Source organism: Podarcis melisellensis (genome assembly GCF_964234715.1).
Source record: "Podarcis melisellensis genome assembly, chromosome: W".
NCBI classification, from domain to species: Eukaryota; Metazoa; Chordata; class Lepidosauria; order Squamata; family Lacertidae; genus Podarcis; species Podarcis melisellensis.
The window spans coordinates 31,463,153-31,487,799 of record NC_138535.1 but is presented as its reverse complement, the minus strand read 5'-3'; the positions used below and the strand labels follow the sequence as shown (position 1 = coordinate 31,487,799).

Sequence of the window (24,647 nt, the reverse complement as noted above, 5' to 3'; positions counted from 1 at the left end):
GGGAGAGAAGATTGAATATTGGGGGGAATAACATAATCATTTTTAAAGATGTCCCACTTTGCTTGTTGAAAAAACGCAATCAATACCAACAGTTAGTGCAAGCTCTCAGGAAAAACAATATTGAATTTAGATGGGAGTTCCCAGAAGGACTTTCATTTGCTTACAAAGGGAAAAGACACAGAATAACAAGACTGGATGAACTGGACAAATTTTTGAGAAGGTACAAAGAATTGGGAAGTGAAGAAACTGCACCAATGGGGGCAGGAGCTGAAGGAGAAGACTCGCAAGATTCGGATGAGGAGAAGGTAGAGGAAGAGGAAGAAGAGGGGAAAATAAATTAAAAACTAAACAGAAGATATTATGGCGTTGAAATTATGGACCTGGAATGTTAATGGGATAAATGAGGGGAAAAAACCGGAACAAAATTCAACATTTGAAAAAACAAAATTTGGACATTATCTGTTTGCAAGAGACTCATGTGATGAGGAGACATAGAAAAATTTTGGTGAATAAAAAATTAGGGAATGAATTTATTTCATCGGACAAAATTTTAAAAAGAGGAGTGGTTCTATATATTAACAATAAAATAGAAGCCCACCAGATTTTTAAAGATGAACAAGGTAGAATTGTGGCAGTACAAGTCAAATGGCAAGGTGAAAAAATAATAATCGTCGGAGTGTATGCACCTAATGAAAATAAAATGGATTTTTTCAGAGACTTAGAAGAGAAATTATTTGAATATATTGATCAAAAAATTATAATAATGGGTGATATGAACGCACTGGTCTCAATGGAGATGGATAGATTAAGAGCATCAGGAAAATCAAAAGAAGGGAAGTTACCAAAGACTTTTTTTTTCGATGGTAGAGAATTGCAATTTAGTTGATATCTGGAGATTGAAACACCCATTGGAAAAACAGTTTACCTATCAATCAGAAGCAAATCAATCAATGTCAAGAATCGATCAAATATGGATAACAAATGACCTTACAACAAGAATCTTAAAGATCGAAATACAACCTAAGATGAATCAAGGAACAAAAACAAGTATAGTTTGGGACGCTGGCAAAGCAGTCATGAGAGGTTTTTTTATACAACAGAATGCAATTAAAAACAAATATAGAGAGAAAGGGAAAAAAGAAATTTTAAAACAAATTATGGAAAATGAGAAGAAACCTAATGATAAAAAATTGAAACTTAACATAAGAACATTACAAGCGCAATTCTCTATGATAATAAACAAGGAAGTGGAATGGAACATCAAAAGGATGAGACAAAAGTATTTTGAAAATGCAAATAAATCTGGGAAACTACTAGCGTGGCAGATTAAAAAAAGGAAAGAACAAAGTATGGTACATAAGATTATGGTTGAAGATAAAGAGATTGATGACCCGAAAGGAATAAGGAAAGGATTTGTGGACTTTTATAGACAACTATACAAGAAGAAGGAGAAAGATAATCTAAAGAAAATAGAAAAATACTTGAAAGAGATAGGGGTGCAGAAAATTCCGACGAAAGAGAGAAGTAAATTAAATGAGAGAATAGAAATAGAAGAAATAAGAAATGCAATTAAAGAATTAAAAAGTGGAAAGACCCCAGGGCCGGATAGATTCAGTGCAAGATTTTACAAAGAAATGAAGGACATCCTAGTTGTACCACTGAGAGAAGTAATGAATGATATATTAATAAAAAGAGAGATACCAGAAACTTGGAAAGAAGCATATATTACCTTAATACCCAAGCAAGACTCAGATTTTTCTCAAGTTAAGAATTATAGGCCGATTTCGCTTCTAAATAATGATTATAAACTGTTTGCCAATATATTAGCAAATAGGATGAAAAAAGTGTTGAAGGGCTTGATACATGAAGATCAAGCAGGCTTTCTTCCTGGCAGACAAATGAAAGACAATATTAGGAATGTAATTAACGTTTTGGAATATTTGAATGCCAGGAATGATAAGCAAGCTATGTTGATATTTGTGGATGCGGAAAAGGCCTTTGATAATATTTCTTGGGAATTTATGTTAAAAAACTTTGAAATGATGGATATTGGACAAGGAATTATGAATGGTATTGGGGCAATATATAGAGACCAAAGAGCAAAATTAATAGTTAACAATGTGGTAATAGAAAACATAAAAATAACCAAAGGTACTAGGCAAGGATGTCCACTTTCACCACTGTTATTTATCACGGTACTGGAAGTCCTTTTAAGAGCAATAAGAGGCAATGAACAGATAAAAGGGATAATGGTAGGAAGTAAACAATATAAGGTTAAGGCCTTTGCCGATGACTTGGTACTAACTTTGGAAAATTCGACAAATACTGTAACAGAAGTTTTGAATGAAATAGAACAGTTTGGCCAATTGGCGGGATTTATTTTGAATAAGAAAAAGACAAAAATGTTTAGTAAAAATATGGATCGAGAAACTATCGATAAAGTGCAGCAACAATTAGAAATAGAAGTGGTAAAGAAAGTTAAATATTTAGGAGTTTGGTTAACACCCAGAAGTATTGATTTGTATCAGAATAACTACATACTAACCTGGAGTAAGATTAAAAAAGACTTAGAGGTGTGGGAAAGAATGAAATTCTCATTTTGGGGAAGAATTGCAATAATAAAAATGAACGTGCTACCAAAGATGTTATTTTTATTTCAAACCGTTCCAGTAATCAGGGGGGCAGCTATCTTTAAAAATTGGCAAAGAGAAATTTCAAGGTTTATATGGCAGGGTAAGAAGCCGAGAATAAAGTTTAAGCTACTGACTGATATAAAAGAAAGAGGAGGCTTCGCCCTGCCGGACCTGAAATTATATTATGAAGCATCTTGCCTCTGCTGGTTGAAGGAATGGATGAAATTAGAAAACACTGATTTGCTAGATCTAGAAGGTTTTGATAATAGATTTGGGTGGCATGCTTATTTATGGTATGACAAAAAGCGAGTACATAAAAGTTTCGAAAACCACACCATAAGAAGGTCTTTGATAGAGGTTTGGGAAAAGTATAAAAACTTGTTGGAAGTAAAAACTCTGTATTGGTTGTCACAACTAGAGGCACTGAGTGTGAAAAAAATCAATATGAAAGGGGGATGGGCAACATATCAGAACCTAATAACAAAAACAGAAGGTAAATGGAGGCTGAAGTCGTTTGAGGTAGTTAAGGAACATGTTAATGATTGGCTGCATTATTTTCAAATCAATGAAATGTTTAAAAAAGATCTAAAACTAAGAGGTTTTGAGGATAAAGAGTCGAAATTTCAGAAAGAAATAATAAACAGTGATATTAAAGTTTTGGCTAAAATGTATAAGATATTATTAGAATGGTATACAAAGGATGAAGAGGTAAAATTGGTTATGATTGACTGGGCCAAAGATTTTGGATATAATATACAAATGGAGGATTGGGAGAAATTATGGAAAGAAGGTTTAAGATTCACTGCATGTACAACAATAAAAGAAAATGTGATGAAAATGATGTATCGATGGCAACCAGTGAAGTTAGCAAGGATGTATAAAGGATGTAACAAATGTTGGAAATGTAAAGAAAAAGGGGGTACATTCTATCATATGTGGTGGGAGTGTAAGAAAGTAAAAAGCTTTTGGGAAATGATATATAACGAATTGAAGAAAATGTTTAAGTACACTTTTGTTAAGAAACCAGAAGCGTTTTTACTTGGTATTACAGGGAATGAGATAAATAGGAAAGAAAGGAAGCTATTTTTCATAGAATCATAGAATCATAGAGTTGGAAGAGACCACAAGGGCCATCGAGTCCAACCCCCTGCCAAGCAGGAAACACCATCAGAGCACTCCTGACCTATGGTTGTCAAGCCTCTGCTTAAAGACCTCCAAAGAAGGAGACTCCACCACACTCCTTGGCAGCAAATTCCACTGTCGAACAGCTCTTACTGTCAGGAAGTTCTTCCTAATGTTTAGGTGGAATCTTCTTTCTTGTAGTTTGGATCCATTGCTCCGTGTCCGCTTCTCTGGAGCAGCAGAAAACAACCTTTCTCCCTCCTCTATGTGACATCCTTTTATATATTTGAACATGGCTATCATATCACCCCTTAACCTCCTCTTCTCCAGGCTGAAAACATGCCCAGCTCCCTTAGCCGTTCCTCATAAGGCATCATTTCCAGGCCTTTGACCATTTTGGTTGCCCTCCTCTGGACACGTTCCAGTTTGTCAGTGTCCTTCTTGAACTGTGGTGCCCAGAACTGGACACAGTACTCCAGGTGAGGTCTGACCAGAGCAGAATACAGTGGCACTATTACTTCCCTTGATCTAGATGCTATACTCCTATTGATGCAGCCCAGAATTGCATTGGCTTTTTTAGCTGCCGCGTCACACTGTTGGCTCATGTCAAGTTTGTGGTCAACCAAGACTCCTAGATCCTTCTCACATGTACTGCTCTCAAGCCAGGTGTCACCCATCTTGTATTTGTGCCTCTCGGTTTTTTTTGCCCAAGTGCAATACTTTACATTTCTCCCTGTTAAAATTCATCTTGTTTGTTTTGGCACAGTTCTCTAATCTGTCAAGGTCGTTTTGAAGTGTGATCCTGTCCTCTGGGGTGTTAGCCACCCCTCCCAGTTTGGTGTCATCTGCAAATTTGATCAGGATGCCCTTGAGTCCATCATCCAAGTCGTTGATAAAGATGTTGAATAAGACCGGGCCCAAGACAGAACCCTGTGGCACCCCACTAGTCACTCTTCTCCAGGATGAAGAGGAACCATTGATGAGCACCCTTTGGGTTCGGTCAGTCAGCCAGTTACAAATCCACTGAGTGGTAGCATAGTCAAGACCGCATTTTACCATCTTCTTTACAATAATATCATGGGGCACCTTGTCAAATGCCTTGCTGAAATCAAGGTAGGCTACATCCACTGTGTTCCCTTCATCTACCAGGGTTGTAATTCTGTCAAAAAACGAGATCAGGTTAGTCTGACATGACTTATTTTTCAGAAATCCATGCTGACTATTGGTGATCACAGCATTCCTTTCTAGGTGCTCGCAGACTGTTTGCTTAATGATCTGCTCCAGAATCTTCCCTGGTATTGAAGTCAGACTGACTGGGCGGTAATTATTTGGGTCCTCTCTTTTCCCCTTTTTGAAAATAGGGACAACATTTGCCCTCCTCCAGTCTGACGGGACATCGCCTGTTCTCCAGGAATTCTCAAAGATGACTGCCAGTGGTTCTGAGATCACATCTGCCAGTTCTTTTAATACTCTTGGATGCAGTTCATCTGGCCCTGGAGACTTGAATACATCTAGACTAGCCAAGTATTCTTGTACTATCTCCTTAGTTATTCTGGGCTGTGTTTCCTCTGCTGAATCATTTGCTCCAAATTCTTCAGGTCGGGCATTGTTTTCTTTATCGGAGAAGACTGAGGCAAAGAAGGCATTGAGGAGTTCAGCCATTTCTGTGTCCCCTGTTTGCATTTCACCATCTTCTCCTCTGAGTGACCCCACTGTTTCTTTGTTCTTCCTTTTGCTACGAACATACCCATAAAAGCCTTTTTTGTTGCTTTTAACCTCTCTAGCAAGCCTGAGTTCATTCTGTGCTTTAGCTTTTCTGACTTTGTGTCTACACGTGCTGGCTATTTGTTTGAATTCCTCTTTGGTGGTTTCCCCCCTTTTCCATTTTTTGTACACATCCTTTTTTAATCTTAACTCAGTTAAAAGTTCTTTAGATAGCCACCCTGGCTTCTTTAGGCACCTTCCATGTTTCCGTCTCATTGGTATTGCCTGAAGTTGTGCTTTTATTATCTCCCTCTTAACAAACTCCCAGCCATCATGAACTCCCTTTCCTTTTAGTATTACTGTCCATGGGATCTCACCTAGCACTTCCCTAAGTTTTATGAAGTCGGCTTTCTTAAAGTCAAGAAATTGAGTCCTAGTATGTTTGGCTGCTCCTTTCCGCTGTATAATAAACTTCAGAAGAGCATGATCACGCGCGCCTAATGATCCTTCCACTTCTACCCCACTAACCAGGTCATCAACATTGGTTAGGACCAGATCTAAAATGGCTGTTCCTCTTGTTGCTTCTCCCTTTCTGGACAATGAAGTTGTCTGCAAGGCCAGTGAGGAATCTGTTTGACCTTATGCTCTTGGCTGAGTTTGACATCCAACAAATATCCAGGTAATTGAAGTCCCCCATTGCTACTATCTCCCTTCCTTTTGCATGCTTGGCCATCTGTTCCAGGAAGACATCATCTATGTCCTCCGTTTGGCTTGGGGATCTATAGTAAACTCCCACAATGAGGTCCCTGTTATTCTTCTCTCCCTTAATTTTGACCCAAATGCTCTCACTTTGGCTTTGAGGTTCTAAATCTTGGATCTCTTCACAGGTATACACATCCCTGACATATAACGCCACTCCTCCTCCTTTCTTGTCTGGTCTGTTTCTCTGAAATAGATTGTATCCCTCCATTATTACATTCCAATCGTGGGACTTATCCCACCAGGTTTCAGTGATGCCTATTATGTCATATTTAGTTTGCTGTACCAAGAGCTCAAGCTCATCTTGTTTATTTCCCATGCTTTGCGCATTAATGTACAGACATTGAAGTCCATTAATCATTCCCCTGTGTCTCTTATTTAAGGATTTTTTCCTCCCACCACTAGGTCTGCGTGCTATTTGCTCCATTTGGTCTATGACATTTAGATGATCATCTTCATCAATTGATAGACTCCTACCTTCAGGAGCACTGTCTCCCTCCCCCACATTAGTCAGTTTAAAGCCCTCCTGATGAGGTTTCTGAGTTTTTTTGCAAAAACATTCCTCCCAACCGTTGTGAGGTGCAGCCCTTCGCTTGCCAGAAGTCCATCTTCAAGAAACTGCAGTCCGTGATCTAAGAATCCAAACCGTTCCTGTTTACACCATTTGCGAAGCCAGTTGTTCACTTCCACTATTTTCCCCTTTCTCCCTGGGCCACGTCGTTCAACTGGGAGGACAGATGAGATGACAATTTGTGCATTTAATTGCTTCAATTTCCTGCCCAGATCCTCATAATCTCTTTTGATCTTCTGGAGGCTATTGCTTGCAGTGTCATTGGTTGCCACATGAACCAAGAGGAAGGGGTATTTGTCAGTGGGTTTTATGATTCCTTGCAGTCGTTCAGTTACATCTTGGATCTTAGCCCCGGGGAGACAGCACACTTCCCGAGACATCTTGTCAGGCCCACAGATCACTGCTTCTGTTCCCCTCAGTAGGGAATCCCCTATCACCACTACACGCCTCCTCTTAGGTCTGGTTGGGGTTCTTCCATGAGCTGTCTGTTCCAAGGTCACCTGCACATTCCCTGAGGACTGACTTTGCTGCTCGTCTTCATATACCTGATCGACTGTAATGAGGGAGAGATCCTCAAATGGAGTCTGCTCTTTGTCTTCCATGCTAGGGGAGAGGACCTCAAAGCGATTGTGTATTTCTAAACAATCAGAGCGAACCCTGGTGACTGCAGCAAGAATACTGATGACTCAGAAATGGAAGCAAGAGGAGCTACCTACATTAGAAGAATGGAGAGTGAAGATGACGGACTTTGCAGAACTTGATAGACTGGCGGGAAGGATCCGAAATCGACGAGATCAGAGATTTATAGAAGACTGGGAAAAATTTACAGAATATATGCATAAATTAAGTGATAATCAAATAACGCTTGTAAGTTTCAATGAAGCTCTGTAAAAAGAAATGTTAGAATATGAGTAAAATAAGATTTAATTTATAAAAATAATAGAAGTAAGGTTTTAGAAATGTGTAAGAAATCAAGAAGGGAAGGAGTATCAGCCAGGTTGAGGGAAGTCAAAAAAGAGAAGGGATATAAAAAAGATGTATGAACTGTATAAATTTTATATTGGAAAAAAATTGAATAAAATTATTTTTTAAAGAAAAGGATCCTCTCCAACCCCTTAAAGAGGGTTTGCTGCAAAAAGACCAGGGGGGGAAGAGGCCCTTGGCCCATCTAGCTTAGTCTTGAGCGGTTCCCCAGGATTTCCGGGGGATCTCTCCCAGCCCTACCTGAAGATGCTGGGGATAGAACCTGGGACCTTTGCATGCAAGGCAGATGCCCTTCCACTGAGCGGCAGCCTCTTCCTCTTCCTCGCAGGCAAAGACTCCAGGGGTCGCCAGCGTGGTGCCCTCCAGATGCTGGACTACAACTCCCATCATCCCCAGCCAACATGGCCAGTGGCAAGTGCAGCAATATCTGGAGAGCCCCACGTGGACCTGTTGCATGTGCAGTCCCCTAAATGAGAGGCCGGGGCCAAGGACAAACTTCCCCCTGGAGCACGTTTCCTTGCCTCTGCTGAAGGCAAACACTCTCTTTCCTCCCCCCCCCCCCCCCCGTTTTGCTCTGCAGTTTCCGTTTGAGAATGTGAAGTTCCGGCAGCTGCAGAAGGAGAGGTTCCAGATCACAAACAACGGGCAGGTCACCCTCCACTTCTCCTTTATCCCCAAGCTCAGTGACAGCCAGTATTGGAGGCTTAACATTTGTGGGCTGCATTGCCCCATGCTCAAGCCTCCAAGGGCCACACGTCAAAGCAGCTGAGCCCAAAATGTAAAAGTGTGTGTGACCAGCTTTAAACAAACACACACACACAAATGAATTGAAGCCAAGCAATGCTGGAGGGTCCCCAAACACCTTTTGGCATCGCAGGGAACCAGTGAGAGCAGTCCATCCAAAAATTACTTTAAAAAAATAATAATCGTATTTTTATGTTGTGGAGGCACAAAAATATCATGGGGAACATATAGAACTAGCCAAACTTTTAAAAACTCAATGAAATGTAAACTAAAAAAGAAAGTTACATTGGGGGCGCAAAAATCCTTTCCCTTTTGATATTCTTTTGTTAGGATCACTTTCTCTCACCCCCCAGTATCCTGTCACCATCTTCTGTGCAGCTGCTGCTTTGGAAGACTAGAGAGGAAAGTGGGGTGGGGGTGGGAACTGAGTCGCTTCTTCTCCTAATTCTTGAAGTTAAGGTTTGCCCCATACACCTGTGAGAACAGGATGCTGTACTAGATGGGCCGTTGGCCTGATCCAGCAGCCTCCTATTGTGTCCTTCTGTTCAATTCTTCACCGTCTTCACTTTTAATTTACAGACAAGCCAACTTGGCTGTGCCCAAGAGTGTATCTACCTGACCTCCTCCCGTTTTAGGTGAGACGGTGGACATTTCCCTGGATGTGTACGTCAGCAAGGAAGAGAAGATTGAGGCTATCTTTGTCCTTCACCTTGACCCTGGCAAGGACTATTTCCTCACCATCGGTGGGAGCTACCTACCAAGCTGCTTCGGGACCTCCTTGGAAGCCTTGTGCTGGATGAGGCAGCCGCTTGGCGGAGTTCCCGTCACCAGACTTATTGACCTGGTAGGGAAAGGGGTTGATTTACCTGGCAGGTTCATGTGCTGGATGTCTACCCTTCCCACTCTGCTTGCCTGCTTGGAAAACAGCTGCTCTTCCACTCAGCAATGTGGGGGCTGGGGGTCCTCCGCTGCATTCAGCTTCAGCTTCTGTAGCTCTGCATCCGCTTCCTGTGTGCTGTTCATGCCCTTTGTTTGCCTTGACTGAGTCATCCCAGGTTCTGGTCCTCCCACCTGCCCTTTCGCAGGGCCACTGAACCGTGTGCATTTCCCTGCCATCTGCCCAGATTCTGTTCAGCCAACGGGCTGTTTCTTTCTCTTCTCAGGGCCTGTGCCATTAACACCCTTGGTTGTCTGTTGCTCTTGCCTTCCTCCTCTGATCTCAGGGAGAAGACGGCTTCCTAGAAAAGGTAACAGTTGGTTTGCTATCCTCTAGATGTTCTTGTAGCGGGCTCAAAGCAGGTTTACACGGGGGTTGCGTTCCGAGGTACTCTTGTGCTCTTGGGGGGGACATTTTTGCCCCTTCCAGTGCCCCTTCCAGTGTTGGTTTCTGCTTTCTTCTCTGTGCAGCGAAGTGCTTGTCACGAGACAGGTTGTTTACATTCCACAGTCTGTACTGTTGGAGGTTTTCTCACGGGAAAGGAGACTGGATATGACGTACACTGGTTTCCTGTTTTTCACTGTTCTTTGCAGTTTCGGTTTGGGATTCTCTCCGTGCTTTAGAGGAGAGATGACGCTTTCTCTGCTCCGGCAGAGGGAAAATGTTTTTCTGTAACTTACCAGCTTTGAACTGTAAATAAAGTAGTATAGAGCATGTTGGCTCATACTTTTCATCATTCCGCTGTGCACTGGACACTGCTTATCTCCAACATTTGGTTCCGGGCCCAGAAAACGCAGTGTTTTGAGAATGGACTTCACAAGTCGGGCTCCTGGCAAAGGAACAAAGGAGCAAGAAACGAAGTGCCGGCAAAGCATCGGAACAGCGGCAGAGGCACGGATCGCAAGGTATCTGCTCTGCGCGTCAAGATGATTGATGAAGGTATGTGCTACTGCTCCGGGCAGCCTGCCAGCTTCTAATTAATGGCTTTAAGGCTGGACTTTGAACTTTTAAAGCCGTTTTCCACGGCACAAGCGTAGTGGCTTGGATGGCTGGGAAAGTGAAAGTAACTTTTACAAATGCTGTTGTTTCAAAGCAGCTGCAGACATGACGCAGCAAGAATTAAAGGGCAACATAGAGAAAGCACTTGGGCACTTTCGCTATTGAACTTGCCTTTGGGAATGCAGTTTGAAGCAGCTGCAGATAAGCAAAGAGGCTCAGGCTCACAAGCAGAGGCTGTTTTGATTTGCCTTTGGATTGAAGCAGCTGTACACAGACGCAGCATGTATAAAGCAGTCTGATTTAAAGCAGCTTGATTTAAAGAAGTCATGATGGCTAGCTGCAGAAGGCTGGATGAAGCAAGTGGGGAATTTGATACCACTGATCAGCCAAATGCTCAACTCACAGTAGCCTGTGATACTGCCATGATTCAGAATGAAGCAGATCGGCGGGGTGCTGGCTGCATGGGAAATGGGGAGTCTTCACAGACGTCATCCCATAGTGCAGTGGAACCACCAGATGGCGCCAAAGCTTTGAAGGCAGTGAAATGCTACTCGTGTGGACGTCTAGGCCATATGAAGAGGGAATGCAAATATCCCAGGGCCAAGACAGAGCAGCGCAGCGAAAGCTCATCGCGTGGAAAAGGCCAGAGCAAAGGCAAAGGTCCGGTGTCCAGGACAACGCAGCACAAGGCAATGGTCTCACGCTACGCTCCAAAGGTTACAGAGGTTGCAGAGGTTGCAGAGGTCCAGAAGACGTCTAGATCTTTCTTCGTTGTTGATTCAGCTGCAACGCATCACATGTGCAACGATAAGCGACTGTTCGTGTCTTTTACACCGCAGGAAGGTGCGATTCACCAGGCGGATGACCACACTATCCCCAGTAAAGGCTACGGAACTGTTGTTCTTCACAGTTTGGACTTATCGATACAGGATGTTCTTTATGTGCCGGACGCGAAACATAATCTGCTCAGCGTTGGACAGCTGATTGAGAAGAAAATTGACGTTTCCTTTAAGAACAATAGATGCATCATCACCAAGAAAAATGATTATCAATTGTATGCTGAATTTGTTGATCGTTTGTTTCTTTTATATTATGATGATGTTGTGCAGGATGACACTTGTTGCATTGCAGGTTCTAACAAAAGTTTGCATGCAGAATGTATTCACGATTTTCATCAAAAATTTGGACATTTGCATTTTGAGGCAGTATTTAAAATGCCTGCCTTGGTTGAAGGTATGGCTATTAAACCCTGCAGGTACCACATGAAGTGCAAGGCATGCGCAGCAAACAAGGTGAAAATGGCTGCGAAAGGTAAGGTGTCTAGTAGGCAAGCTACAGAACCATACCAAATTATTCATGCTGATTTGGTTGGACCACTAGCGCCCTCTTTGGGTGGGAATAGGTACTTCATGGTTCTTATTGATGCATTTTCCAGGTATATTTATGTGTACAATCTCAAGCAGAAATCAGAGGCTTTTCCTAGGTTCAAGGAATTCTGTGCTTGGTTGGGAAATGTGCATGGTAAGAAGATGAAAATTCTTTTCACTGACCGGGGGGGGGAATTCACTTCTCAGCAGTTTGAAGCTTTTCTGGCTGAGAAAGGAATTCAACACGATTTGTCTAGTCCTCGCTCGCCATGGCAGAATGGACTTGCAGAACGGGCAAATCAGACTTTGCTTCAAGGGTTAAAAACCTTGCTGCATGATGCAAATCTTCCAGAGAGTTATTGGGCCGAAGCTCTCTCATGTTTCACTTACAGTTATAATCGCAGGTTATCTTCAGCGATTGGTTGTACCCCCTATGAGAAGATGTTTGGCAAGAAGCCATACATCAAACACATGAAAATTTTTGGTTCGGACATGTGGGTTCACTCACCACAAAACTCCAAGTTAGACAAGCGTGGATTGCATGGTATCTTTCTAGGTTATCAGAAAGGGTCTTACAGAATAATGATGACTGACTCTAAGGAAATTAAGCTCACAAGAAGTGTTGAGTACAATGCCAAGTGGGGGGAGAATGTGGGAATTTTCCAATGTTATCCTGATGACAGTGATGAGACTGAGGATAGTCAAAAGCAACCGCAACAACCCACACCCACTGATGAAGGTTCTGATTCTGAGTCTGAAACTGAATCAGATGATTCAGAGGATTTCAAGAGTGCAAAAGCCTCTATGCGACCCTCTGAAAGCTCTGATCAAGAATTGGAGGAACCATTGTTCACAATAGGTCACTTTTCTCCTAAGAAGGAAGAGGAGAGTGTTGAAGACTTAAGGCTAATTCGCAGGTCACAGAGAGCCACAAAAGGCAGACCTCCAAAGAGATTTGCTGATGAGTTTGCTAAGATAGCAGTAACAGCTGTTAAAAGCTCCAAGAAGGTTTTTGAACCTTCAAGTTTCAAAGAAATCCAGGATTTGGATTCAAAGGAAGCTGAGCCATGGTTAAATGCCATGAAGGCTGAGCTTGATTCCTTGGAAAGGAACAAAACATGGGACCTTGTTCCAGTAGTTCCAGGAATGAAATTGCTTGGAAGCAAATGGGTCTTCAAAGCGAAGACTGATCAAAATGGCAAGATAGTCAGACACAAAGCCAGATTGGTAGCCAGAGGATTTGCTCAGGTACCAGGTGAAGACTATCACGAGACCTACTCACCCACAGTGAGGTATGAGAGCATTAGGCTTATGCTCAAGCTAGCTGCAGAAGAAAATCTACACATTAGTCACCATGATGTGAATACAGCTTTTCTGTACGGATCTCTAAATGAATCACTTTATATGCTCCCACCTGATGGCGTACAGGTAAAACAGGGATTTGTTTGTGCTCTGAAAAAGTCCCTTTATGGTCTCAAACAAAGTGCACGGTGTTGGCACACAAAACTCACTGAAGTATTGTTTACTCTAGGTTTTCAGCAAGGGAAAGCTGATCCATGTGTATTTGTCAAAGAGGAGGGGCAAAAGAAATTGTATTGTTTGTTTTATGTTGATGATCTTTTATTCTTTTGGAAAGATGTCACAATGTACAATAACGCCCTAGCTCAACTGAAAGAGCACTTTGACAGGAAAGATCTTGGTGAGGTAAACAACTACCTATCTCTGGAAATAGAGAGAGATCAAGATGGTAACATTCTAGTACACCAGTCACGGAAAATTGCTGATGTGTTAAGCAAACTAAACCTGATGGATGCTAACCCTGTAGACACACCGATGACAACAGGTTATCAGCTAGATGACACTGAAGAAGCATTTTCTGACACTACACTGTACAGAAGTGTGCTAGGCAAGCTAAACTTCATTGCCAGATGTTCAAGACCAGACATTGCTGTTAGCTGTAATTTGCTAAGCAGACAAGTCAACAATCCTACTGTTAAGGATTGGAAAGCTCTGAAACGCATAGCGCGGTATTTGAAAGGCACTATGCATTACAGACTGAGATTTAACAATCAGAAGACTGGTGGTCTTGAGATATTTGCAGATGCAAGTTTTGGAAGTGACACTACAGACAGGAAAAGTACGTCTGGAGTTTGCTATAAGTACAATCAGGGTCTATTTGATTGGTCATGCAAGAAGCAAACAACAGTTAGCTTAAGTACTTGTGAAGCTGAACTGAATGCACTGTCTTATTCACTTAAGGATTGTGAATGGTTGTTACAATTGTGCAAAGACATGAAAATTCCTGTCAAATGTCCAATCCAGGTTTACCAGGACAACAAAGCATGTTTGGCTTTGCTGAATTCTGAAGGTTGTAAGCAAAGCACGAAGCACTTACAATTGAAGGTGCAACATGCTAGGGAACGTATTCAGAAGGGACTCGTAACGGTGTCCTATATGCCAGGTAATGAAATTCCTGCTGATGTATTGTCCAAGATTGTATCAAGGGATCAACACTGTACCTATGTGCAGAAGTTGGGTTTGTACTGATATTGTACGAACACGCTGCCCAGAGATGTTCACAGAAAGGGGGAGGATGTTGGTTTCTGCTTTCTTCTCTGTGCAGCGAAGTGCTTGTCACGAGACAGGTTGTTTACATTCCACAGTCTGTACTGTTGGAGGTTTTCTCACGGGAAAGGAGACTGGATATGACGTACACTGGTTTCCTGTTTTTCACTGTTCTTTGCAGTTTCGGTTTGGGATTCTCTCCGTGCTTTAGAGGAGAGATGACGCTTTCTCTGCTCCGGCAGAGGGAAAATGTTTTTCTGTAACTTACCAGCTTTGAACTGTAAATAAAGTAGTATAGAGCATGTTGGCTCATACTTTTCATCATTCCGCTGTGCACTGGACACTGCTTATCTCCAACATCCAGCTCTGCGGCAGTGTGCATGTGCCTCGAAGGCACGTAAATGGAGTTGCCCTTCTCAACGATCAGCAGCTGCTCCATGCAGTGGCAGCTGGTCCCTTAGGGCAAACCAGGCACTACCCCACCAACCGGACTTTCCTCTCAGGTACCCGCACCTGCCTGCCTTCTGACTCAAATCCAGTCCAGATGGTGGCTCTAGCTCTCTGCTTTGGTCTCTCCCCTAGTCTCAACGTGGCCCTTGTAGAACTCGGCAGAGGAGAACGGAGACGAAACCAGAATTTGCCATCGCTGCTTGACTCTGGGTCCGCTTGCGATTGGCAGCACGGGAGGCAGAAAGCCCAGTCTCATGATGCAGGCGCCAGCCCCCTCTGGCCCCAAGAGCCAGTTTTCTCCTTGTCTCTGTGCTCAGCAACTGCTGCACAGGCTGTGTCACTCTGGCTTACTCTCACCACCTGAGCACTGGCATTTGGGAAGCGGTAGTGGCTGCTTTGGGGTGGCTCAGGGAAATGTCACTCCTCTCGAAATCAAATCGACTTGGGTGTATTATCCTAGCCACAAGGAGACCGTGGTGACTGTCAATTTGGACAGCTGTAGACATTTAGAATCATGGAGGATATGTTGATCAGTGGCTCCGGTCAGGGCTATTTCTTGCCACTATTATCACAAACCACATGCTTTTGATTACCAGTTTCTGGGGAACATGATGGACAGAGTGCTCTTGTCCCCGTGTCCCTATGGACTCCCAAGGGCATGTGGTTGGCCATTGTGGGAACAGAATGCTGATCTAACCCAGCGAGGCTCCTGTGTTCTTTAGCATGCACCAGCTACTCTTGCACTAAGCATGTGTCATTCCCCACACCAATACTCTCTCTCCTCTCTCTCTCTCTCTCTCTCTCTCTCTCTCTCTCTCTCTCTCTCTCTCTCTCTCTCTCTCTCTCTCCAGGGGCGGGGAGTATTGGCGGGGGGGGAGGGGGGATGAACTGGGTCCTAATCAACAGCTGCCCTGGGGATGAGGGGATCAAATTCTCCATCCTTGCCAACTCCTTTCAGTGATGGGCTGCTTGCCACTGCTGTGCTCCTAAAGCTCTCTTGCTCCCCCCTCCTCTCTTTCTCTTTCTCTTGAATGTGGTAGCTTGAGATAGAAATAACCACCCTGAACATTCCTGGAGAGGAAGATGGGAAGGAGGCCGGAGGCATTGTTCACCAGCTGCTGTGTGCTGCATTGCCCAGACAAAGTCGTGGGCTGGGGCTCCAGCTGTTGCTCAGTTTCTACCCCTGCCTCTGCAACGTGCTCTAGACAAGGGGTGGTGAACATGTGACCCCCTCATCTCATCATGCTGGCTGGGGCTGCAGCCCATCAACCTATGAAGGCCCATCCATGTTCTGTTGCTGTTTTTGTTACTTATTTCCTGCCCTTCACCCTAAGGTCCCAGGGCAGGTTCCAACCATTTAAATAAAATGTTAGCCAAACCTCATGTCCACAGCTGCATATTCAGTAAGCTTTTGGGTGAACTGCACATCCGGAGTGGCAGGATTACTAGCTGCATATTAATAGGGGGAGGGGGAGCTTGGATTTGGGGTGCGAGCAATTAGTTTTTTGTTTCCCCACTTGAGATGCTTGCTGTGGCTAGGGCCGGGCGATATATTTTCAAATCAGCTTGAAGTCTAGATAGTGAGACTGGTTTCATAATTTCTGACCTGGCAATATATTGCGAATCATGATGTGTGTGTGTGTACTATGCAAAAAACACCATGTGGGGGGAAACTGTGAAGCCAGACAATGCTTCTTTAGATTCCTGCAGCCCCTGTGGACTCTGCCGGTTCAGCTTTCCCCTGCCCTCCTGCAGGGGGCAGCCGAAATCACAATGCGGGGGAAACCGTGAAGCCAGCCAATGCCTCTACATAGCTCCATCTTATTTCAGACATCGTGATATATTGGTGTATTGCAATGTTTAGCTAGTGATATATCACCGTGTTGAAAGCCAGCTATCGCCCAGCCCTAGTTCTGGCCTCAGAGGGCAAGACTTGTCCACCCAGTTGGAGCAAGGAAAGAATGCATACAGGCACACATTCTGTCAGGCTCTCATGCCAGTCCCGCTTGTCATTGGACCTCCAGGAGAAGCAGTTTCTGGATATCGTACCCCAGGATGGTGATGACTCCACTGAGTGGCCAAGGAGATCTGGCTTTTGGTGGACCACCTCTTCAAGAATGCCTGCCACCAGGTGAGCTGAGGGGGACGGTACCATTGAAAGGATGGGTGTGGGCTGGAATCCAGTACCAGTTTTGGGGTGTGCAGGTTCCAAACGTCCCAATTGATTTATATCTTAGCTACCGACTCGCTGTTACGAGCTCCTGCTGTGAGTATAGTGGCACCTTGGTGGAGCGCAGCGGGTGGGACATCCAGCATACGGCCTTAGAGCGGCTCAGAAGAACCCGAGTGTTCCCAACCATTGTCTGTCTATCCCTAGCAAAGCGGCTCTCTGAGACTCGCCACTAGAAGACGCGGGGAATGATTTCACTCTCCCATTGCCCCAAATCAGGAGAAGGGTAGTAGGAATGCTACTGTGGAAAGCAGGGGGGATACAATTCTCAGCCCTTGTGCCAGCTCTCTTGGTGAGGGGCTTCTCTCCATTGTGGCATTCCTCGACCTCACGTTATGCACCCCAGGGCTGGATTGTTCTTCATGCTATCCAGGATGTACCTCATCCCTTCCGAACGCATGGGTGATACTCTGCTTCAGGAGGACCTCTTCCAGACCCCGGGGACGCAGGACGAGCTGCAGGAGAGAATTGAGTGCCTGGACACCAGCATTCCCGAGACGATCCGTATCCTCTTGGGGGGCATTGTTGGGGAGCAGGGCTGCTTGGTGGTTTTCTTTCGCTCTAGGCTGGAGTGGACCTCACTTTTATATGCCTGGTGGCTTAGGTTCCTAGGCCAGCCCATCCTTAAGGCTCTGGGACACAGCACAATGAAATGCCCACAGTCAAGTCCAGTCATGCATCCAAACAGCTCCACAGCTTTAACCCCCATTTGAAAACTGTTGGAAATTCAAGCCCTTCTCATGATAAGCTGGCAGCAGTCCAGGCACCCGGCTTGATTCCCTGTTGACCTCCCTGGCTGCATTCCCCAGCAGACGCAGGCAAGGTCTCGATCGGCGATTCTTCTCAAACGTGAGAAGAACACACCCCTCTTTCCTGCCTCCCCCAGAAACGTATTTACATGCTTTTATTTCTGTCTTTGCAGCGTTACAAAAAACAGGACTGCTCTCTTCTAAGAGAGTCTGTGTACTGGTCCAGTAAACGCTTCCACTGCGCAACCAGCAACAGTTCTCTTTGCAGAGCATTAATTAAGACCAGTGCAGAGATTCTTGTTGCAATACAAGCTTCAAAGTCTCAGCAGCAAAGAAATAACAACACAGGGAAGCCTGTCTTTCCAAAGACAGGTTTATTGCAGAAAGATAACAGAAAGACCTCTGGAGCTTTCAGACATTTTTGCTTCACGCCCCACAGGCAGAGAAAACAAACACTCTTTATATACTGAGCAACTTAACAACTTAACGAGCTTGACTACTTAAAGTCACATGACATTGCTAACTTGCCAGCGTCTTAGGTTTCACACCCTAACATCTTCAAACTCCAGCAGTGTTGTGACTAAAACTTCCTGTACATCCTGTACAGCTCATATTACACTGTGAGGTAATTCCGGTGCTGCGCACTGTGAAATGACTGCCCCTCTGTTCCCACAGCAGTCCCAACATTCCCATCATGTTTACACTTCAAGCTAGGACTTTGCAGCTGCATTGCTTCATTATCGTAACAAAAACATCAGCCTGGCTAGATAGAGCAGAGGTGGGGAATCTTGACAGGCCCACAGGCCCCACATCTAGCATCATACGTGGTGTCAGGTGTGGAGACATGGCTGCAAAGGAGCTTCAAGGGTGCGTTCAATTGTTCTTTGGCAAGCAGGGTTTGTTGACCGCACTTTTGGAGTTGACCACTAGTATTTGTTGTTTGGATTGAAACCATGCCTGCAGAAGGACATTTCCTCAGCAGATCAGCTTTGCAGGCAGCTTCGTCAAGAGGGGAGGTGTGGGATAATTACAGTGGGGTGGCTCAGTTGGTAGAGCGTGACACTCTTAATCTCAGGGCTGTGGGTTCAAGGTCCACCTTGCGCCAAAAGGGGAAACTTGCAAGGTGGGCCCAGATGTATAAGGACCAAGCTTCTTGCTTTGGACCAGCCTGGGAAGGAGGCAGGCTGCAGGTAACAGGACAGAACACTTCCCTTGCCAGGCTGTCAATAGCTGGCAGTGACCACTCGGTGGCCGAAGCTCTGCTCATCTTCCTGGAGGCAGTGCCAGAACCAGTCCTTTGCTATGAACTGTATCAGCGCTGCCTTGAGTGCTCACATGACAGCCACCTCTGTCGCCAGGTCGGCCCCAGAGCCCCATCTCTTCCTGGCTGGTCTGTGGTGTGTACAGAAGCATAGAATCAGAAGGGATTTCCAAAATCATCTAGTCCAAATGTTGCCGCAAGTAACAGGAGATCCACTAAAACATCCCTGAAAGCCAGTAAACCGGCACACTGGCAGGAGGGCTAGTCTGGTCTGGGAAGCCTTGTTAACTGCAGAGGTTGCTGATGTCTCCTTTGATAACCATCCCTCTCGGTTGTGGAGGGGGGTGGGGTGCGCACATGTTGCCTTTTTGCTTTCTGACCAGGACTTGTAACAATAGCCCACCTGTTTCAGTGAACCTCGAAGCGGCCATATACTGGGCCATCTAGCTCAGTATTGTCGAAATTGACAAGCAGTGGCTCTCCAGGATTTCAGACAAGGGATGTTCCCTACCCTCCTGGGAGATGCTGGGGGTGGAGCCTGAGACTTTCTGCATGAAAAGCAGGTGGTTTACTGCAGAGCTATGGCCTTTCCCCCAAGATATCTCAGTTGGTAGAGCATAAGACTCTTCATCTCAGTGTCCTGAGTTCGAGTCCCACCTTAGGCATTGCAGGGGGTTCGATTAGTTAACCCTCGTGGTCCCTTCCGACTCTACAGTTGTATTATTCCCCAAAGTTCCCAGCAGAGTTCTAGTCCGGTTACCATTTTAAACATTCTTTTTTTATGCCAGGTCTAAACCTGCAAACATAACAAGTACACCGTGCTAGTGATCCATGCCCCTCCTCTAGCAAAGCTCTGCACTGAAACTCCAAACCGCCCCTCCCTGTCTTGCAGGTGATCTGCCAGTTGCCGCGGTCGCACCAGAACGTGTTCCGCTTCCTGGTGGCTTTCCTGCGGGAGCTGCTGAAATACTCTGAGAGCAACAACGTCAGTGGCAACATGCTAGGTAAGGCCTGCCTGTCCTGGCTGGGAGCTGGCCTTCCTCCTGCTCCCGCCTCCTCTCATGCAAATGTTTTCGCTTCCCTGCAGCCACCCTCTTCGCCAGCCTCCTGCTACGGCCTCTGCCCAACGTTCTGCCGAGTGCCACCGGCTTCCTCCTGGGCTTCCTGCTGGGGCCGGATGACTATGAAAGGTGCCAAGCATGACTGGAGACGAAGTTGGGAGGGAAGAGGCAAGGCCCAGCCTCTGTTCTCTGCTGCCTGCCCTTCCCCTTGTGCCATCTTGCCATGTGCCAGCTCCCTTCCCTGTGCTTCGCCCTTTCCACCTTTTCCTCTTGACTCCTGACACGGTTGCACACTTGGCTTTCCACATGGTTCCAGGGCATTGGCAGCAGGTTCAGGGTGCTTGGGGAGGGACCCTGTTGGAGGACAGTCATTCCCCTGCCCATCCTACTACCACCACTGCTGCTCTCAGTCCCTGCGCAGTAGTCCACGCTCTCCCCTTCTGCTGCAGCTGAGCATGTGCTACTCTTGGTGGGTACCAGGCATAAGGATTCCTGTCCTGTCCTGGGATTGCAGGACCTCTTTCTCTGTCCCCCCAGCCTTGATGCTCATCAAGAAGGGGCAGGGCAGCCATTGTGGCCCACGTACCCCTTAGCCTGCTCTCCATAGTTCAGCTATCTGTCCCCATTCTGCCAAGTAGAGTTCTAGGGTGTTCATTCTTCATGAAACACTAAGCACTGCCTAAAGGGACCAGGGAGGAGGAGGGGGTGCAGGCTGGGCAGCAGGAGGGGAGCTGAGGCAGTGGGCACAGCTGGGTTGGGTTGGGCTCCCCACCCGACCCCAAGTTCTGCAACTTTGTCTTTCTGCTTTTCTGTCCTGGGTTCCTGTACTTGGTGCACACACACTCTTAATTTATTGGGAAACGGTTGTTTCAAAATGAAAGATCCGTTGTGCAGAGATTGTTCTGGTGTTTGGAGGGGAGCTACACTTGCCTTTGCTGGTTTCTCCACTGCTCTGAAGCTCAGCCAGACTTTCCAAATGCAGCCGCCTTGGGCCCTCGCAGCACACATGAGGGAGAGGCTGTGGGGCATCAGGTCGTGCAGATACCATGGAATCTGACTTCGCTCTTCACAACAAGGCTTGCAGGTGCAAGCTTCCCCAAGGTGTTTCTCAATTGCTCTCCTTCCTCATACTGCTTGCAGCTTGCAAGTTTCAGCCCAGCAGCAGCTGGCTGCGAATTATTGCATAGACTCTTGAGGGGAGGTCTGCCCTCCCCTCTCCCCATTAAGCTTTGTCTCCAGAGCTCAGTGGTAGGAGGGAGAACAGAGGTAGAAAAAGAACTGGGCTTGGCTTGAGGGGGTTATGAGAGCATATGCGCACCTGGTGCCAAGGGATAAGGCTGCAGAACTGAGCAGAGCACACTTAAGAGCAGGAGGAGGTGAGCCCTGCTCCCGCCACCACCACCAACAGCAACTCCTAGATGCCCACTTGTTCTTCTCAAGGGAGTCCCCAAAATGACCAAAGGAGACTGGAGCTCTGAGAGCAGCTATGGAGACTGCAGAGTCTGGATGGGAGCTCTTTTATTACTTACAGTATTTTCATTTGAAGTGGGATGGAGTGGAGGCTAGATGGATCACTTTGGGCGGGGGAAGCAGGCGGAGAGCAGTGGAACGGGATTGGGAACTTCCCCCTTCCCCACTGAAATAATCCAACTGGGCACCCTAGGAATTGGCAGAGCCAACCTGCGCATGAGGCGTTGCGAGGCCATTGGCTCAAGGGGGGGCAGATCAAGGTCCATAGAGCACCATGCTTGCTGCCATGCCACTGTTGTGACCACGGTCAGGCCCTTGTGAGGGTTTTGCCAAAACAACCTGCTCCTCTCCAGCCTCCTTTCCTAAAGGAGAAGCAGAGGCAGGGCTCAGGGTGCTTCTGCCTCAAGCAAAAACATCCTCAGCTGGTCCTGGCAGTGGACATTAGAAATTGCTTTCAATATGGAAAAGAGTGGAGTGCAGGAAAGTGGGGGGAGGGGAGTGTGTTAAAGGAAAAGGGAGGAGTTTTCCAAACTAAAATTGGGGTTGAAGACAGAGCTCGATTGAGTCACAAAAGGGGCTTCTGCCAGCCCAGTGGAATTTCCGGCTCCCCACATCCCAGCGTCTTAAAACACAAGAAGAGCTTGGGGAGTCAATTTTGTGCATAAGGTAGATGTTTGGCATGGTCTGTCCTTGATGTGAAAAGAGGGTCCTTTCAATATTTACTTTGGTGAACTACAGCTCCCACAACAACAACTCTGAAGGTGGCGCAGATGTTCAGAGCGGGGTGCTGATAATGCCAAGGTCATAAGTTTGATCCCTGTATAGGCCAACTGCATTATTCCTGCATTGTAGGGGATGGAACTAGATCAGTGGTTCCTAATTGGCTGATTACTGAGGACCCCTTATTTTGCAAAAGCCAATCCGCAGACCCCCTACTTTTGAAAAATTTGATAACTCTATGGTAGTTACCTCTGCAAAGCAATTTTTTGAACAAAATGTGGGGTAATAAGCAAAGGATTTTAGGTATACTAAAAACAACAAGACCGCCCATAAAATGTATGCTATTGCCATGCCAAAATGAGAGAAAATTAGTTGGAGGGAGGCAAGGGATGGGGCCATGGACCCCTGATTGGGAATAAGGGAACTAGATGGTCCTCGGTGTCCCTTCCAACTCCACAATTCTATGATCCTGTGTCTTAAACATAAATCTTGAGGAATAGTGTGTGTGTGTTTCTGTTCGAACCTTCCCAGCCTTTGCTTTATTCTGATTTGCGCTTGCGTCCCTACTCCCCACGTGTAGAATTGCTATACCTTTGGATTTTCCTGGACATTCAAGCGTTTCCCGCATGGACACTTGTTTCCAACGGCCAAATCCCGGGAGGATGGCAACCCTACCCACTTGTGCCCGATTGCCTGGCATACATTACAAGCATCTAGTCACATCCCGGGGCTAGCCAACCTGACGGGAAGAGTCCGCGACCAGAAGGAGGAGGAGTACCAGGAAGAATGGACAAAATTCAAAGATTATTTAGCTAAATATGTCAAGATAACCTAATTGGAAAAGCTTGCAAATACGAGATAGGCTTAGGATTTAAATATGTAAGGATAGGAATTAAGATGTTTCAAGCTAGATTAGAAAGAATGAAAGATGTGAAGTGATCAAGTTAATTTTTTTAATTTTTTTTTTGAGAAGATTGATTTTAGGAAACTGTTAAAATGAAATACAATGAAATTCAACCAGGGGGATTTGAGGAAGTCACTTAACAATGTTATCAAGATTGGTTTAATTACAATTAGGATGTTTGTTTGTTTGTCTTAAATATTTTTTAGAAAATTAATTAAAAAAACTGAAAAGAAAAAACACCATAGATTATCCAGAATCCCAAGCAGCGACACTGTGAAACTTTCATAGGAATAAAAGGTAGGAGGAAAGGAGGCACAATGTCAAGCAGGCAGCAGAATAAACCCGAGCACTGTGGGTCTAAAACCGGCCCCTGAATCTCTTGCTCCCCACTCTGCCCTTCTAACAAGAACATTTTTTTGCTTGCTGGATGGCTGTGTGCAATGAGAGCTCAGTCACTGAGGAAGGGTGCTGGCCCAGTGGGAGAAGTATGTGCTTGGCATGCAGGCGATCCAAAAATCCATTCAAGAGCAAAATTCCAGTTCTCGTGTTTTCTGTATACATGGCTAATTTAAAGGGGAATAGCATGGTGCCTTCCACAGAGTCAGACCATTGAGCCGCCTAACTCCTTAAGGGAGGACCAGAGCTCGCTGGTGATGCAGGTCCCAGAACAGTCTCCAGCCTCTCCAGGTGAAACTGAAAACATCACCTGCCTGGAACCTTGTAGAGCCACTGCCAATCAGTACAGACAGTGCTGAGTTAGGTAGCTATGATCCATCCACCATCACCCTTTGCCCGAAGCAAAGGCACATCGCTGGTCCAAATCTTTGAAAGACTTTCCTGCTCACCAAGCCACCTGCCCTCCTTTATGCATTGCCGATGGCTTATCAAAGGGATCCTCACTGCAAGTCTCATCAAGGCAGACAGCTTGATGAAATCTTGGTGCCCTTTCTTACAAAATGCTAACAGGGAAAATGGCACCAGTTGCCCTCTGGACTCACAGGGTGCAGCTTACTTTGGAGCCATCCATTGTACACATTTGGAATGGCCCTTGAGAAAGGATGGTCTGCCTATAGTCAGCAGCTTACCACCTTGTTGTTTGTCAAAAACTTGAATAAAAAGCATGCTTAAAATAAAACAGGAAAGATGAAATTTTGCTGGCTTCTTGAGAAAAGAATAATGCCTCATTATTTGTATCTGCTTTTAAATGTTGTTTCTCTTCTCTTTGTAATGAGTTTTACTGGGTCTGGGGTCATTTTAAGTTGCTTACCTTCACTAAAATATATAAATCTACTTGACTGGAAACTTTTATTATCCAAATTCAAACCCACTTTGGATAGCAAAATTCCTGGAGTGGGGAGGATGGCTCAATGTTCTAATAGATTAGATATGGACAGTCCTTCAGTACAGCAAAACTTGA

The 24,647-nt window shown here is 45.3% G+C and overlaps 1 protein-coding gene and 1 long non-coding RNA gene across 2 annotated transcripts in view; both read left to right on the top strand.

Annotated features, from left to right (window-relative positions):
* LOC309361330 overlaps positions 1 to 24,647 on the top strand; it is a 1,008,653-nt gene that overhangs the window by 241,258 nt on the left and 742,748 nt on the right. The gene's annotated exons all lie outside the window — the stretch shown is intronic.
* Positions 1,365 to 21,331, top strand: LOC309361244 (inositol polyphosphate 5-phosphatase OCRL-like; the record flags this gene model as incomplete). Its single annotated transcript, XM_081896158.1, has 7 exons — positions 1,365 to 1,524; positions 16,911 to 16,966; positions 17,485 to 17,569; positions 19,045 to 19,172; positions 19,968 to 20,079; positions 20,163 to 20,265; positions 21,277 to 21,331. 7 exons carry the CDS (start codon positions 1,365 to 1,367, stop codon positions 21,329 to 21,331), a joined length of 699 nt encoding a protein of 232 aa, XP_081752284.1.